Genomic DNA, 13,711 nt, shown 5'->3' on the forward strand with positions numbered 1-13,711 from the left:
TTATTCCTGGGTTGCAGATCAGTAAAGCTGTACTTCAGATTTTCAGTGGTTGAGGGCTTCAGTTTGCACAAGGGTTCAGAGAATTCCTGAAGTCCATTGCCACCTCAGCATTTCAAGGTTGGAAGTGAGCTGACCTATCCAGTGTGTCCCTGGGGAGACAGCTCAGAACAGTCCCTCTGCATCCTGGAGGCTAACTCCCTCTCGCACCCATAGCGCTCGCTGATGAGGCTGTGACACAGTCCTTGACAAGCATCATACGGTTGGGTTCCAGGTCCCTGGGTCTGCCATGGTCTCCTCATCCCTGTGGCTGTGGACAGAGGGTGCTTTCTTCCCTGTGAAGGTCTTTCACCTGTCTCAAAGGGGGCTCTTCACCTGGGGAACCTGGACCAGCGGCATCGCTTGGAACTTGTTAGAATGCCTGACCTTCTGGAATAATCATCAGTACGTGGAATGCCCACCCCAGCCCTGCTGAATCAGATCCAGCCCTCCAGGTGCTGCTCTCCCGCCAGTGTGAGAACCCTTGTACCAGAATATCTCATTCTTTATTCTCCAGTGTCATTTTAAACTTAACAGTGCCCAACTTCTGAAATACAGTGTTATCCTGGCTCTTCCCAGTGGCCGGTTGCTTTCTTCCTCAGTGTTACTCATTAAGGTCTTTGTTAGTAAGTCTTTCCTCATTAAAGTACTCATCGATTATCAGTGGGGCCTGACTGGGAGTTACTGAGGGACGAATGATAAACACCTGATAAACACCAGCTAATACGTGTGAGAGTTCCTTGAAAATATGACATAGTCTAGAAAAGTTAACTCATGGTGGCAGCATTTTATGGAGAATGTGCAGTGCACACACCCTCACTGGTGGCAGAGAAGACTGGCCAATGTCATGCTGAAGTCCTCAGTGAGAACGCAGGATTCTGCGTCACTCAGTCCTGAGGGATCCAGCTGCTGTTCCCCAGGATGTGCCTGCTCCTCCTCTGGGGCATGCAGCTATCTCTGCCTGCCTTGACTGTGGTCTCGGGCCGGGTTTGGCCCTGGCGTGCTGCTGGCCTCTTACACTTGGTGCTCTTAGTGAGTTGAGATCTTGTAGGTACAGAACAGCTTTTGTCTTTTGAGTCACTGTTTGTGCCCACATGGGAAATTTTCTTTTAAATTCATTTCATTGGAGTATAGTTGATTGAGTTAATTTCTTTTGTACTGCAAAGTGGTTCAGTTATATGTATATCTTTTCCTTTTTTTTTCATATTCTCCATTGTAGTTTATTACAGGATATTGAATACAGTTCCTGTGCTCTACAGAGGAACTTCTTGTTTATCCATCCTCTATGTGGACATGAACATTTTTAAAACCTGAATTTTACATCATAGATTTTTCCATTTTAGTGCCGGAAAAATGATGATGGGGACACAACTGTTGTTGTTGAAAAAGACCATTTTATGGATGATTTCTTCCATCAGGTAAGAGTCATTTAATGAAATACCTAGTCAGACTTTCCTTCTTTAAACATAGTTACATTGATGTGACTGTGCATTTGTCACATTTGAAATGTTACCCAAACTAATCTTTTTAAAAGTTGGTGTTTGAATTTATGTAAGAACTTTAGAATTTTTAGTGCTTTTAAAATATTCATTACCGTTGAGCCATTCTTTCTGGTAGTTGACCAGGTGGAGGGGTTGGGTGAGAAAGGTGGTCGTGGGTGTGGAGGGCAGTGTGCCCGATTCCTATAGGCTGGCTGGGGGCATGGCAGGGTGGTCCTTGCTGCTCTCCATGGCTGGGGCTGGAGCTGGGAGAGGGCTCCTCCTCCAAGTACATGCCCACGACACTGGTGCCCCAGACTGAGGGCTGCTTGGTCCTGGGACTAAAGCCCCAGCACCCCTGTTACCCCTTCAGCTGCTACTGCCATGAGTGTGGTTGTGCTCAACACACACAGTGAGGCTTCTGTTGCTTTCCTTCCATGAAATGTCCCCTGTATTGATGGCCTAGGTCAGAAAGCTCGTGTTGTATGTTTTCTAAGATCGTTGATTGAATTTGAAATTCCTCTCCTGAGAAGTTTTCCCCATTTCAGAATATCAGATTTTAGGTCCGCTGGGACTTCTCTGCGGAGGGGCCTTCCCCATGAGCAGAGGCATGATTGTAGCAGCCCTGCTCTGCCGTCGCCGTTGGTCACTGTGGCCTTTGTCTGAGCTGTCAGTGTGTGGCTGCCATCTCTGGACCCACATGCTAGGGTCTGACCTCACTCCGTCCCTTCTCTTGGCCTTCCCTGCAAGGCCTGTCCCTCTCCCTCTTAGCTTCCCAGGGCTATTTCTAGGCTGACATCATGTTTAAATTCTTAACCCTAATTAATAGTTGTTTAACTTTTGCATAATTTCAGATGTTTGAAATTGAATCAGAGAACAATTATTTTGTCTTTGGTAAACATGAAGAAAAGATATGTTCAGTGTAATTTTTTTAATGATGAAAACTTGATTTGCAGGGTTTGTTTCAATTATGCTGAATCTAATAGTTTCAGTTGGCTCTTGACTCTGTTGACAATCTAAACTGGTCTGTCAGTACGTGGATTTGAAAATATGTAAAATGTTAATAAAAATATGTTAGGAGGTACTAGTTTTCCAGAGCCAGCCAGAATTTACTGAATACCTTTTGTAGGCCTCGTCATTGGGTTTCAGGTATTTATGTTGGTTCCTAATCTTATCTAATGGAAAAAACATAATTAAGTTGTTAGATACAGGGACTTGCTTTAAGATACAAAGGAGTTAAGATACTGGATTTCCTGATTCACTTTGGAAATGAGACTCTTTTTATTTTTTTATTATTTATTTTTGCTTTTTAGGGCCACACCTGTGGCATATGGAGGTTCCCAGGCTAGGGGTCTAATTGGAGCTGCAGCTGCCAGCCTAAGCCACAGGCTCAGCAATGCAGAATCCCCGACCCACTGACTGAGGCCAGGGATCGAACCCCCATCTTCATGGATACTAGTTGGATTCATTTCCGCTGCACCACAACAGGAACTCCTAAATGTTATTATATTTTAGAGAGGAATTATGTAAATCACTAAATGTCATTAAGCTGTGGTAACGTTGTACTAATCCGTTTTGACTGTGGGTGTCTCAGGGATACGTGCAAAAACAGGTGACTTGTGTTAGGAAGGTTTGAGAGTGGTTGATTCTAACTTAAGTTCCAGTTTCATTGTCAAATAGTTGGTTTGTTTTATAGTTAATTTCTGTTAGATGACTTCTCAGACAAATAGAGAAGCAAATGATGTTTGTTAATGGAAACCGTTTTAGAAGGTGGCATTCCACTCTTAAACATCCTGTAGAACACTGCAAAAAATAGGAATTTTGCTCATGGCCGGTGTTTGGTTAAGACTAAAATAGTGCTGTAACAGGTGGCCAGGGAGTCTCCTTTTTGGGAAGATGATTTGTAGTGAACAGAGAGAGACCCTGTATGGTAAACTCAGATGTGAATGGACTTGGCACTGCTGTGATAGTGGCCCTTCCCTCCTGGTCCCCAGTTGGCAGTCCAGCAGTTTCTTTTTCTTTTGGGGCGACACTGGGCTTCTGCTGCAGACATATTGGTGGAGTGTGTTGCACAACTCTCCAGGAGGTAAAACAGTATCTTTTCCTCCCCTCCACTCCCCTCCTCTCCTCTCTCCTCATCTCCCCTTTATATGGCCGCACCTGCAGTATATGGAAGGTTCCAGGTTAGGAACCACTGCCTCAGCAACACCAGGTCCAAACTGTATCTGTGACATGCACCTCAGCTCACGGCAACACCGGATCCTTAACCCAATTTGAGTGAGGCTAGGAATCAAACCTGTGTCCTCATGAACACTAGTCAGGCTTGTTACTGCTGAGCCACAACGGAAACTCCAGTAGTGTCTTTTCTACTTTGTGGCAGGTGCATACCACTGAATTTACTTCAGAAATAATGGTGCTTTAAAGATGCCTAATGGAGGAATTCCCTTGTGATGCAGCAGTTTGGGGAGTTGGCATTGTCACTGCAGAGGCTTGGGTTACTGTTGTGGCATGCGTTCAGTCCCTGGCTCAGGAACTTCCACATGCTGTGGGTGTGCCCCCTCACGCCCCCCCCCCCAAGTAAAAGGTGCCAAATGGAAATGTAGATCTGTGCACTAAAGCCAAAAAAAAAAAAAAATCGTTATTTATGTCTAAGCCTTTATGATAAAATAGCAAAATTTTGTAAGATTGTTTTAATTTTACATGTTGTTTTTACATGATTAATAAAATTAAATTACAAGTATTCAAAGTATATGAAGTTCTGTAGAAATTGTGTGTGAATGGAAATAACACTCAGGCCTAATGAAATAGCCGTTCACTGTGCTAGGAAAGCAGACTTCTGTGTTAGACTACCCTCTGATACCTTGGTTTTCAAAATGTGCTGTGGGGCTCGGACCCAGTGTCCCTGGGGTCCCCAAGACCCTTCCAAGGAGTTCATGTGGCTACAGGATTTTCATTAGAACAACAAGGTTTTTGCCTCTTTCCTCTCACTCCCTTGTGAATGGGCAGGGGTGGAGTTTCCTGGAGGCTACATGAAGTGTGTGGTGTCGCAGCTGACTAAAGGCAGAAGCAGAGAGCAGAATCAGGATGCCTGCCATCAAGTTAGGTTTGCAGAAAGATGTCATCACTGTTCTTACTTCCACTGATTTTTTGGGAAAAATACTTTTTTCCCTACAGACATGTTATTTATGTTAACATGAGTATCAGTCTGCTGCTGCTGCTGTAACAAATTACTACAGACACAGGGGTTGAATGCAATGTTCATTTATCATCACACACTTGCAGAGGTCAGAAGTCTGAAGTGGGCCAGGCAGAGATCACATCCAGGTGTGGGCAGGCCGTGTACCCTCTTGCTGTAGGCTCCAGGGGAGAGTGGTTTCCTTGCCTTTTCCAGCTTCTGGAGGCACCTGCTTTCTTGGATTGCAGCCCCTTCCTCACTTCAGCCTCTGCTTCTACTGTCATGTCTCTTTTTTCGAAGTTTGGTCCTGTTGCCTCTGTTTTCTAAGGACTCTTGTGGTTATACTGGAACCACCCAGATAATCCAGGCTAATTTCCCATCTCAAGACTCTTAACTAATCACACCTGCCAAATACCTTTTGCCCACATTCAGAAGGTTAGGATGTGGACTCTACCACAACATGTCATGGGCTTGTAATTACTGGGGGGTTTTGTCCAACCCACAGCATGTGGAAGTTCCAGGCCAGGTTTCAAACCCATTTCACAGCACCAACCTGAGTCACGGTATATACAGACAGTGCTGGATCCTTAAGTTGCTGAGCCACCAGGGAACTCCCTGTAATTACTACTTTATTTTACTCTATTTTTTCAAATTAAAAAAAAAATTTTTTTTTGTCTTTTGTCCTTTTAGGGCTGCATCCACGGCACATGGAGGATCCCAGGCTAGGGGTCTAATCGGAGCTGTTGCTGCTGGCCACAGCCACAGCCATAGCAATGCCAGATCTGAACCACATCTGCGACTTACACCATACTTCATGGCAACACCGGATCCTTAACCCACTGATCGAGGCCAGGGATCGAACCCCAAACCTTAAGATTCCTAGTCGGATTCGTTTCCACTGTGCCACGATGGGAACTCCCTGTAATTACTATTTTAAATGCATTAGTACATGTTCAAGCCTATTCTCCACTGTGGGAATTATCTGCAGAGAGCTCCAACCCACAGGAGCCAATGCTCTTTGGGGTCTTCAGTAACTTTAGGATTAAAGACACCCTGAGACCAAAACTGTGAGAGCTGCTCTACTCCATGGGACTCCTCACGTTGGGATCCTACCTCTGCACTCGTTCATTCTTATTGCTCAGAAATCAAAACGATGTGAGAAGATGCACTCCCATGAGAAGACTCACTCCCTCTCCTGTCTTCATCTCCTCTGTTTTCTCACCTCTCCACCCAACAGGTGACCCTGTTTTTAGTTTCTTGTTTAGACGTCTCAGTGTTTCTTCATGTAAATGTTAGCTTGCACAGTCTGAAAGTTAAACTGTGCTAATTTTGACTCTTTCTTGCATCATTGCTAACATGTCTATACATTGTTCTGCACCTTGTGGGTGTTTATTTTTTTTGGTCTCTGACCTGGCTAAGTGGGTTAAGGATCCTGTGTAGGGTGTATTTGATCCCTGGGGAACTGCCATATGTCAGGGTGTGGCTGAAAAAGAAAAAGATGTGTTTAGTCACATCTGCAGTTTCTTTTGCCACATAAGTAGCGGTCAGGGTCCAGGGTTAGGATCTGGACATTTTGGGGGACAGTGATGAAGGCCACCACAGAGGTTTTTGAAGATGATGTTATGAATCCACCTGGACAAATCTCGCTAATGAGTACATTACATTTTGAAATAAGTATTGAATAATTGACCACCAGAGGCAGAAAGCAGTGAACTAAGAGGCTTGGCCTCATGAGCTGTAAATACCTCCCCACACAAGAGTATTATGGTCACATATGCTGCAGAGTGGATTCACCTCTTGGCGGCACGGATACTGGTGTTAATCGTAGATGCTGCTAGTTGCCCTCATCTGTGGTAACACTGGATCTTAAGTGTAAACCTTTTTACAACCAACAAGGTTTCTTGGTGGTTGATACTGCCTCAGTCATGAGGGTAGATATTTTAATATGGTACCTTTCCCTTTATTTTTTAAATTGAACAAATGGGAAAAGGTTGTTATTTTTTTATGTGGTGATTATTCACTTATCTCCCTCCTTTTTCCTTCTCTTTGTAGGTAATGAAAAGTGGTGGGAGATTTGAATTTGCCACAATGGTGATGACTTTTTGTCTCTCTCCTAGGTTGAGGAGATCAGAAACAGTATAGCTAAAATAGCTCAGTATGTTGAAGAAGTAAAGAAAAACCACAGCATCATTCTTTCTGCACCAAACCCAGAAGGAAGTAAGTTGTTGGTTTTATTTTTTTTATTTTTAATTTTTATTTTTTGTCCTTTTAGGGCCGCACCCATGGCATATGGAGGTTCCCAGGCTAGGGGTAGAATCAGAGCTGCAGCTGCCAGCCTGCGCTATAGTCACAGCAATGTGGGGTCTGAGCTGTGTCTGCAACCTACACCACAGCTCATGGCAATGCCGGCAAGGCCAGGGATCGAACCCGCATCCTCACGGATATTAGTTGGATTTGTTTCCACTGCCCTGCAACGGGAACTCCCAAGTTGGTTTTAAAAAGCAGCGTGTCTGTCTGGGTGTCTTTCCCTCCTGCTGTCTGTAACACAGACCTCAGCCTGGTGTACATGACATTGAGCTGGGATATTCTGATGTATGTGGTCTGGGCGAGCCAGGGCATCCGTGTGGTTTTTCACAGCCTCCTAGGGGTCCACCATTTGTCCGGGGAGAGGACTGCTGAGAGTCCGCAACCGTGGCTTTTCGGAACCATGTCAGTGACTGGGCCTCAGACCCTGTTATCTTCATAGCTAAACAGGAGTGATAGGATTCTGTGTTTAAATAAAGGTTAATAAGAGATTGATTTAGAAAACAGTCCTTGTTAGTTTTAAAGATGAGGAACAGACTGAGAGGGGATTTTAAGTCTTCGGTAAAGGCTCTTGTGTGGGGTGTGCTGTTCTCAGTGTCTGTTGAGGGCAGCATTAAGGAAGTGGTTTTAACTTAGCCAAACATCAGGGCTTTTGTACTTAGAAGGAAGTATTTCCTGAAGCTGCAGGGATACATTTTGAAGACTTTAAAGGTAAGAAGTCAAAGACTGCAAGTTGGAATCCATCCATCACTGGGGGGATGATTGATAGATACCTTTACAATATTGAGTGTTTTCATCCACGAGGATGGCCCGTCTGTCTGCTTACCCTTCTGCTTGCTGTCCGTGATGTTCTGTGGGCTCAGTATAGAGGTCTTATGTTAATGTAAACAGTATCTGCTGTGAATGTTATTTACTATTTGTTTCCATATATAGACATAAAATGGGTTTTGTATGTTGAGCTTGTATCCCATTATCTTGCCTAATTATTAATTTTAATAATTTCTCTGTAGATTTGGTTGAGATGTCTCTGCACCCAGTCATGTCATCTGTGAATAATGAAAGTTGTCCCTCAGTTCTTACATTATTTATTTATTTATTTATTTTTGGCTGTACCACAGCATGTGGAAGTTTTGGGGCCAGGGATCCATACCATGACAGTGACCTGAGCCATAGTAGTGACAACACCAGATCCTTAACCCCCACTGAGCCACCAGGGAACTCCTCAACTTTTTTTTTCTTTCTTTTTCTTTTTTCTTTTCTTTTTTCAGCCCCCCTGCGGCATATGAAGCTCCCTGGCCAGGGATCAGATCTGAGCTGCAGTCGCAACCTAAGCCGCAGCTGCAGCAATGCCAGATCCTTAACCCACGTCCTGGGCTGGGGATTGAACCTGCGTCCCGGTGCTCCCAAGATGCTGCTGATCCTGTTGTGCCACAGTGGGAACTCCTCCTTGATTTTTATTTTTAGTCGACTTATTTCACTGGCATTTTTTACAGTCTTGAATAGAAGCAGTGTTGAGAGAACTCTAATTCACAATCTCAGAGGAGAGTTGAAAGCAACTTTGTAGAAGATTATTTAGTGTAGCCTTACATTGAAAAAGAGAACTTGGTATTGTTAGAAAAGGACTCATTTTTAACATTTTGCTTGTTTCCAGAGTTCCTGTTGTAACTCTGAGTCAAGAACCTGACATAGTGTCCATGAAGATGTGGGTTCAATCCCTGGCTTCGTTCAGTGGGTTAAGGATCCAACATTGCTACAAGCTGTGGCGTAGATTGCATATGAGGTTTGGATCTGGTGTTGCTGTGGCTATGGCATAAGCCAGCAGATGCCACTCTTTGATTTGACCCCTAGCCTGGGAACCTTCACATGCCACAGGTTGGGCTGTAAAAAGAAAAAAAAAATTTTTGCGTGTTCCATAAAATAATGCCTTGAGCGACTCTAGGTGCCCTGTCTTGTGATTTAATGTTTCTCAAAGTGTGTTCCTAGAGCATGAATCTCTTTAGCTAGTCTATGAAACAAGGGTTCTGTGGCCAGATACATTTGGGGTCCACTTTATACCAACCACAATCCCACTGGGAAAGTTAAAGCACACTCAGTGTAATAAAAGCCCTGACAAGCCCTGCAATGAAGAAACCTGTTTCACTCTGCTAGTATTGTGTTTCACAAGTGTATTTGCCCATAAATTTTTAATGTAATACTTGTTAACATCTTTCTTAATTCTTGGGGAAGTTGAATTTGAATATATATTAGTATATTTTTTTCTTTTGAGAAATGTATCTCCAAAAAACTTTTGCTGCGAGTAATAGCAGCTACAGCAATTGTGAGTAAATTTAGAGCTCTTACTGCATCTGTTCCAGTAGGCCTTCTCACTAAAACTATTGCTTTTCATCTGTTTGTTTCACAACAGATTGTAAACCAAAGTGTAGGAAGTCGTGTCTAACTGCTTACTTAGTCTTTGTAAAGGAAAATATTGCTACTCCTGTCCCACATTGCTGGGTCCTAGGAAGTGGCCAGGTGATGCAGCTGTCCTCTCCCAGCCCTCTGTCCTGGTGGGTGGGGGAGTTGGGAGGTTGGAGCTCCAGTCCCTTGCTGCCCTGTCTGCCCACCTCCTGGGTTGGCTCGCAGAAGGGGCTCCAGAGCACAGTGGCCAGAGGTGGAGCCACCCTGCAGCCTGGCCCAGGCCGTTTGCTTCTGCCGGCTCCAGATGCAGGGCTGGCATGCTGGCCAAGTCGTTTCATTAACCTGCAGTGAGAAGATCCCAGAGGAAGATTTGATGAGAAGCTAACAAAGTGCCCTTTTACTTGTACTTTTTTTTTTCTTTTATCTTATTGACTCAACCTGTGGCATTTGGAAGTTCCTGTTCCAGGGATCAAACCTGTGCCGCAGCAGTGACCTGAGGCACAGCAGTAACAACACCAGGTCCTTAACCTGCTGTACCACAGGGAGCTCCTGTTCTTTCCTTTAACTTTACTCTTTTGAATTTTTTTTTAAGAGGGCCATTATAAAATGTGTAAGTTCCAGGCCTTCCAAAACATTGGTGCACCTGGTGGGAGCCTGAAATATGTGTGATTCAACTTTTTGGATCCTTCTGATGACACTGTATAGGTGGCATAACCATCATAGTGGTGAGATTTTGTTTATCAGTTGTAGGCCTTGAGGTTCCTTTTATTTATTTTTTTCTTTTTTGGTTGCCCCGTGGCATATGGAGGGCTGGGCCAGGGATCAGCCCCGAGCTGCAGTTGTGACCTATGCTGCAGCTGTGGCAACACCAGATCCTTAACCCACTGTGCTGGGCTGGGGATCACACTTGCTACTGGTCCTGTTGCACCACAAGGGGGAGCTCCACATGGGCATCCTTGCCTGCTGTATGTCCCTGAGTACTTATCAGCCTACCTCTCGGGCTAGGGTTCTAATCTACCAACTTGATCAAAGGACTCGTACCATTAAGCATTCTTTTCATGTTTTAAAATTATTTTTATTTATTTTTGTCCATGCCTGCCACATGTGGAAGTTCCCAGGCCAGGGATGGAACTGGAGCCACAGCAACTACAATGCCAGATCCTTAACCCACTGAACCACCAGGGAACTCCTTACTCAGAACGTTTAGCATTGATAAAATACTGCCTAATCCACAGTCTGTATTCTCAGTCAAGAATTGTCCCATTGATACCCTTTACTGCTGTGTATTTCCCCCTCTTTCCAGAGAAGAGTTCAGACACCTGGGCAGACAAAACCTTCAGAGCTACCCTACCTCTGAGGTGTACTCACCTGTGGTCTCCTTCTCATCCAGAGATGCTCTGTGCCTTCATGTCCACTGGCCAATGTTAGCAAAGCCCTGCCTGTTTCTCAGACTCGTGTGGGCCTGGGTTTTAGATGTTCCTCTCATCTCTTGTAAATAAGATGTAGTTGACTTTTACCTTTTTGTCCAATTTGATCTTTTTCTTCATCTGCTGTTAGCTTTTCTAGTCTAGTTATTTACTGGAATTATTGATGTGTTGAGCTAAAATTCATGATCTGATTTGCTTTTTTATTTTCTTGTTTCTTTTGTGTTACTTTTTTTCTCTTCATGCTTTCCTTTGGATTGATTTTTAAGAATTTTACCCTTCCCTATTACCTCGTTTCTACATTCCATTTACTGTTGTTTTAGTATGCATTCTAGACTTGTTAAAATCCAATGTAAACCTGTATTTTTACCACTTCCAAGTAGTAGGATGACCTTAGGAAACTTTAACCCTGTCGTTTCTTAGTGCTATTATTATATATGTATACTAGATAAAGTAACATATTTATATTTTATGCAATTAGTGTACATTTGGATCTCTCCACATATTTACCAATACCAATGCTCTTCCTTTTTCCTGTGTTAAACCTTGTATCTGAGATAATTTTTTTCCCCTAAGGAAAACTATTCTTTCTTTTAGTGGGGATCTGCTATTGTCTGAAATTATCCTTATTTGATTTCATTCTTTAGGGATATTTCAGTGAATAAAAGAGTCTAGTTTGGAAGTTGTTTTGTTTCACCCCTTTGAAGATTTTGAAGATTATCTTTTCAGTATCTTTTTTTAGTTGAATTTTTTATTAAAGTATAGTTGATTTACAGTATTGTGCCAATTTCTGCTATACAGCAAAGTGACCCAGTCATATATATGTGTGTGTGTGTATATATATATATGCATTCTTTTTCTCCTGTTAATCTGTCTTCTATCATGTTCTGTCCCAAAAGACTGTATATAGTTGCTTTTGTTGTACAGCAGGATCTCATTGCTTATCCATTCTAAATGGAGTAGTTTGCATCTGCTATCCCCAAACTCCCAGTCCCTCCCCACTCCCCTTATTGTCTTTTTTTTTAAAAGTCAGCTGTCTAATTGTAGCTTTTAAGATATCTGATTTTTGGCCTTTGGTTTTGTCAGTTCTATTTTCACTGTTTCCAGATGTGATTTTTTTTTTTCTTTCTTTCTTTTTTTTTTTTTTTTTTTGTCCTGTTGCCATTTCTTGGGCCACTCCCACGGCATATGGAGGTTCCCAGGCTAGAGGTCGATTTGGAGCACTAGCCACTGGCCTACGCCAGAACCACAGCAACACAGGATCCCAGCCATGTCTGCAACCTACACCACAGCTCATGGGAATGCTGGATCCTTAACCCACTGAGCAAGGCCAGGGATTGAACCTGCAACCTCATGGTTCCTAGTCAGATTTGTTAACCACTGAGCCACAATGGGAACTCCCAGATGTGATTTCCTTTGTATTTATCCTATTTCCTAAATATCTGGATTGATATTTTCTGGCATCAATCTTTGGATTGATGTTTCTTGAATCTTTGAATTGATATTCTCTGGCAGATTCGGAAGAATCTTCGCTATTTTCTTTTCATAAATCATCTTGGCTCCGTTTTCTGTCATTTCTTATTTAGAGACTCGAGTTACCTGTGTTTTAGACCTTTTCACTGTGTTCTTTACATCTCTTGCCCTCTGTTCTCTATTCTCTATTGTTTTGCCATATTTTATTTTGGAATCTTTCTGATTTGTCTCCTGACCTCTCTTTAGCTGTTACTTTTCAGGTTAGGAGATCTCTCTTCACCCATGGAGTTATTTTTGGTTGAAATATTTTTCAGTCCTAGAATTTCATTTGGTTCCTTTTCCTACTGTCCTGTTTCCTGACAAAATTCTCAATCTTGTGTTTTACCTCTTTGAATGTAAATATTGTAATGTCTGTTATAACTCCAGTAAGACAGATCTGTTGGGATTCCGGTGCACACCTAAGTTTGAAGATTGCTGGTTTATACCCATTAATTGATGAAATAGTCCCTTGAATCCATTGCCAACACCTAGACCTGAACAGAAAAGGAGAAATTTAGCCATATTCTGAGAGGGGAAAAAAAAAAACCTCCCACGCTTTGATTAGAGCAGTGCAAGAAAGAAACATGTGGGAGATTTTTTTTCTTAAGAAGCAAACAGGAGTTCCCTGATGGACTAGTGGTTAAGGATTTGGTGATGCCACTGCTGTGGTGCAGGTAGGATCTGTGGCCCGGGACTTCTGTATGCCATGGACGTGGCCAAAGGAAAAGAAATAAGCAAACTTGAATATTTACCAAGAATAATATTCTGTTTAAGTTTGTTGGACATTTTTGATGTTGGATATTATAGCTCAGATGTCTTTTTTTTTATTTTAAAGAAATAAAAGAAGAGCTTGAAGATCTGAACAAAGAAATCAAGAAAACTGCTAATAAAATTCGGACCAAGTTAAAGTGTGAGTTTAAAGTTTTGATTATGTGTAATCATTGATGGTGGGACTATGGATAATTATTATTTTCTTCTTTGTAACTTTTTTTTTTTTTTTCTTTTTAGGGCCATACCTGCAGCATATGGAAGTTCCCAGGCTAGTGGTTTAACTGAAGCTGCAGCTGCTGGCCTACACCACAGCCACGGCCACAGCCGTTACAATGCCAGATCTGAGCTGCGTCTGTGACCTACAGTGCAGCTCACAGCAACACCAGATCCTTAACCCACTAAGTGAGGCCAAGGATTGAACCGCATCCTCATGGATATTAGTCGGATCTGTAACCTGCTGAGCCACAGCAAGAACTGTCTAACTTTTTATTCTTTTATATATTCAAACATTAAAATGGTGAGCACTTTAAAATGTTATTTGTATATACTTGGAAGAGTAAGCCTCATTTAAGTGACTCATTATTCTAGAATTGTTAAACTACCAGCTCTAAGGA

At 42.8% G+C, this 13,711-nt stretch overlaps 1 protein-coding gene across 7 annotated transcripts in view; it reads left to right on the top strand.

Annotated features, from left to right (window-relative positions):
• STX2 (syntaxin 2) overlaps nt 1–13,711 on the top strand; it is a 38,628-nt gene that overhangs the window by 9,959 nt on the left and 14,958 nt on the right. For all 7 annotated transcript variants that reach the window (XR_002338433.2, XR_014825824.1, XR_014825822.1 and 4 more), the window contains exons 2-4: nt 1,380–1,454; nt 6,807–6,906; nt 13,162–13,236. Coding sequence is in view for 2 of the 7 variants with exons in the window: in XM_001924897.7 (XP_001924932.2) it covers nt 1,380–1,454; nt 6,807–6,906; nt 13,162–13,236 (250 nt within the window). In the remaining 5 variants the exon portion in view is untranslated. The remainder of the gene's footprint in view (nt 1–1,379; nt 1,455–6,806; nt 6,907–13,161; nt 13,237–13,711) is intronic.

Source organism: Sus scrofa, chromosome 14 (genome assembly GCF_054392235.1).
Source record: "Sus scrofa isolate SSC_HxYL_T2T_F1_AM1 chromosome 14, Sscrofa_HxYL_maternal_Yorkshire_Landrace_v2.0, whole genome shotgun sequence".
Taxonomy (NCBI): domain Eukaryota; kingdom Metazoa; phylum Chordata; class Mammalia; order Artiodactyla; family Suidae; genus Sus; species Sus scrofa.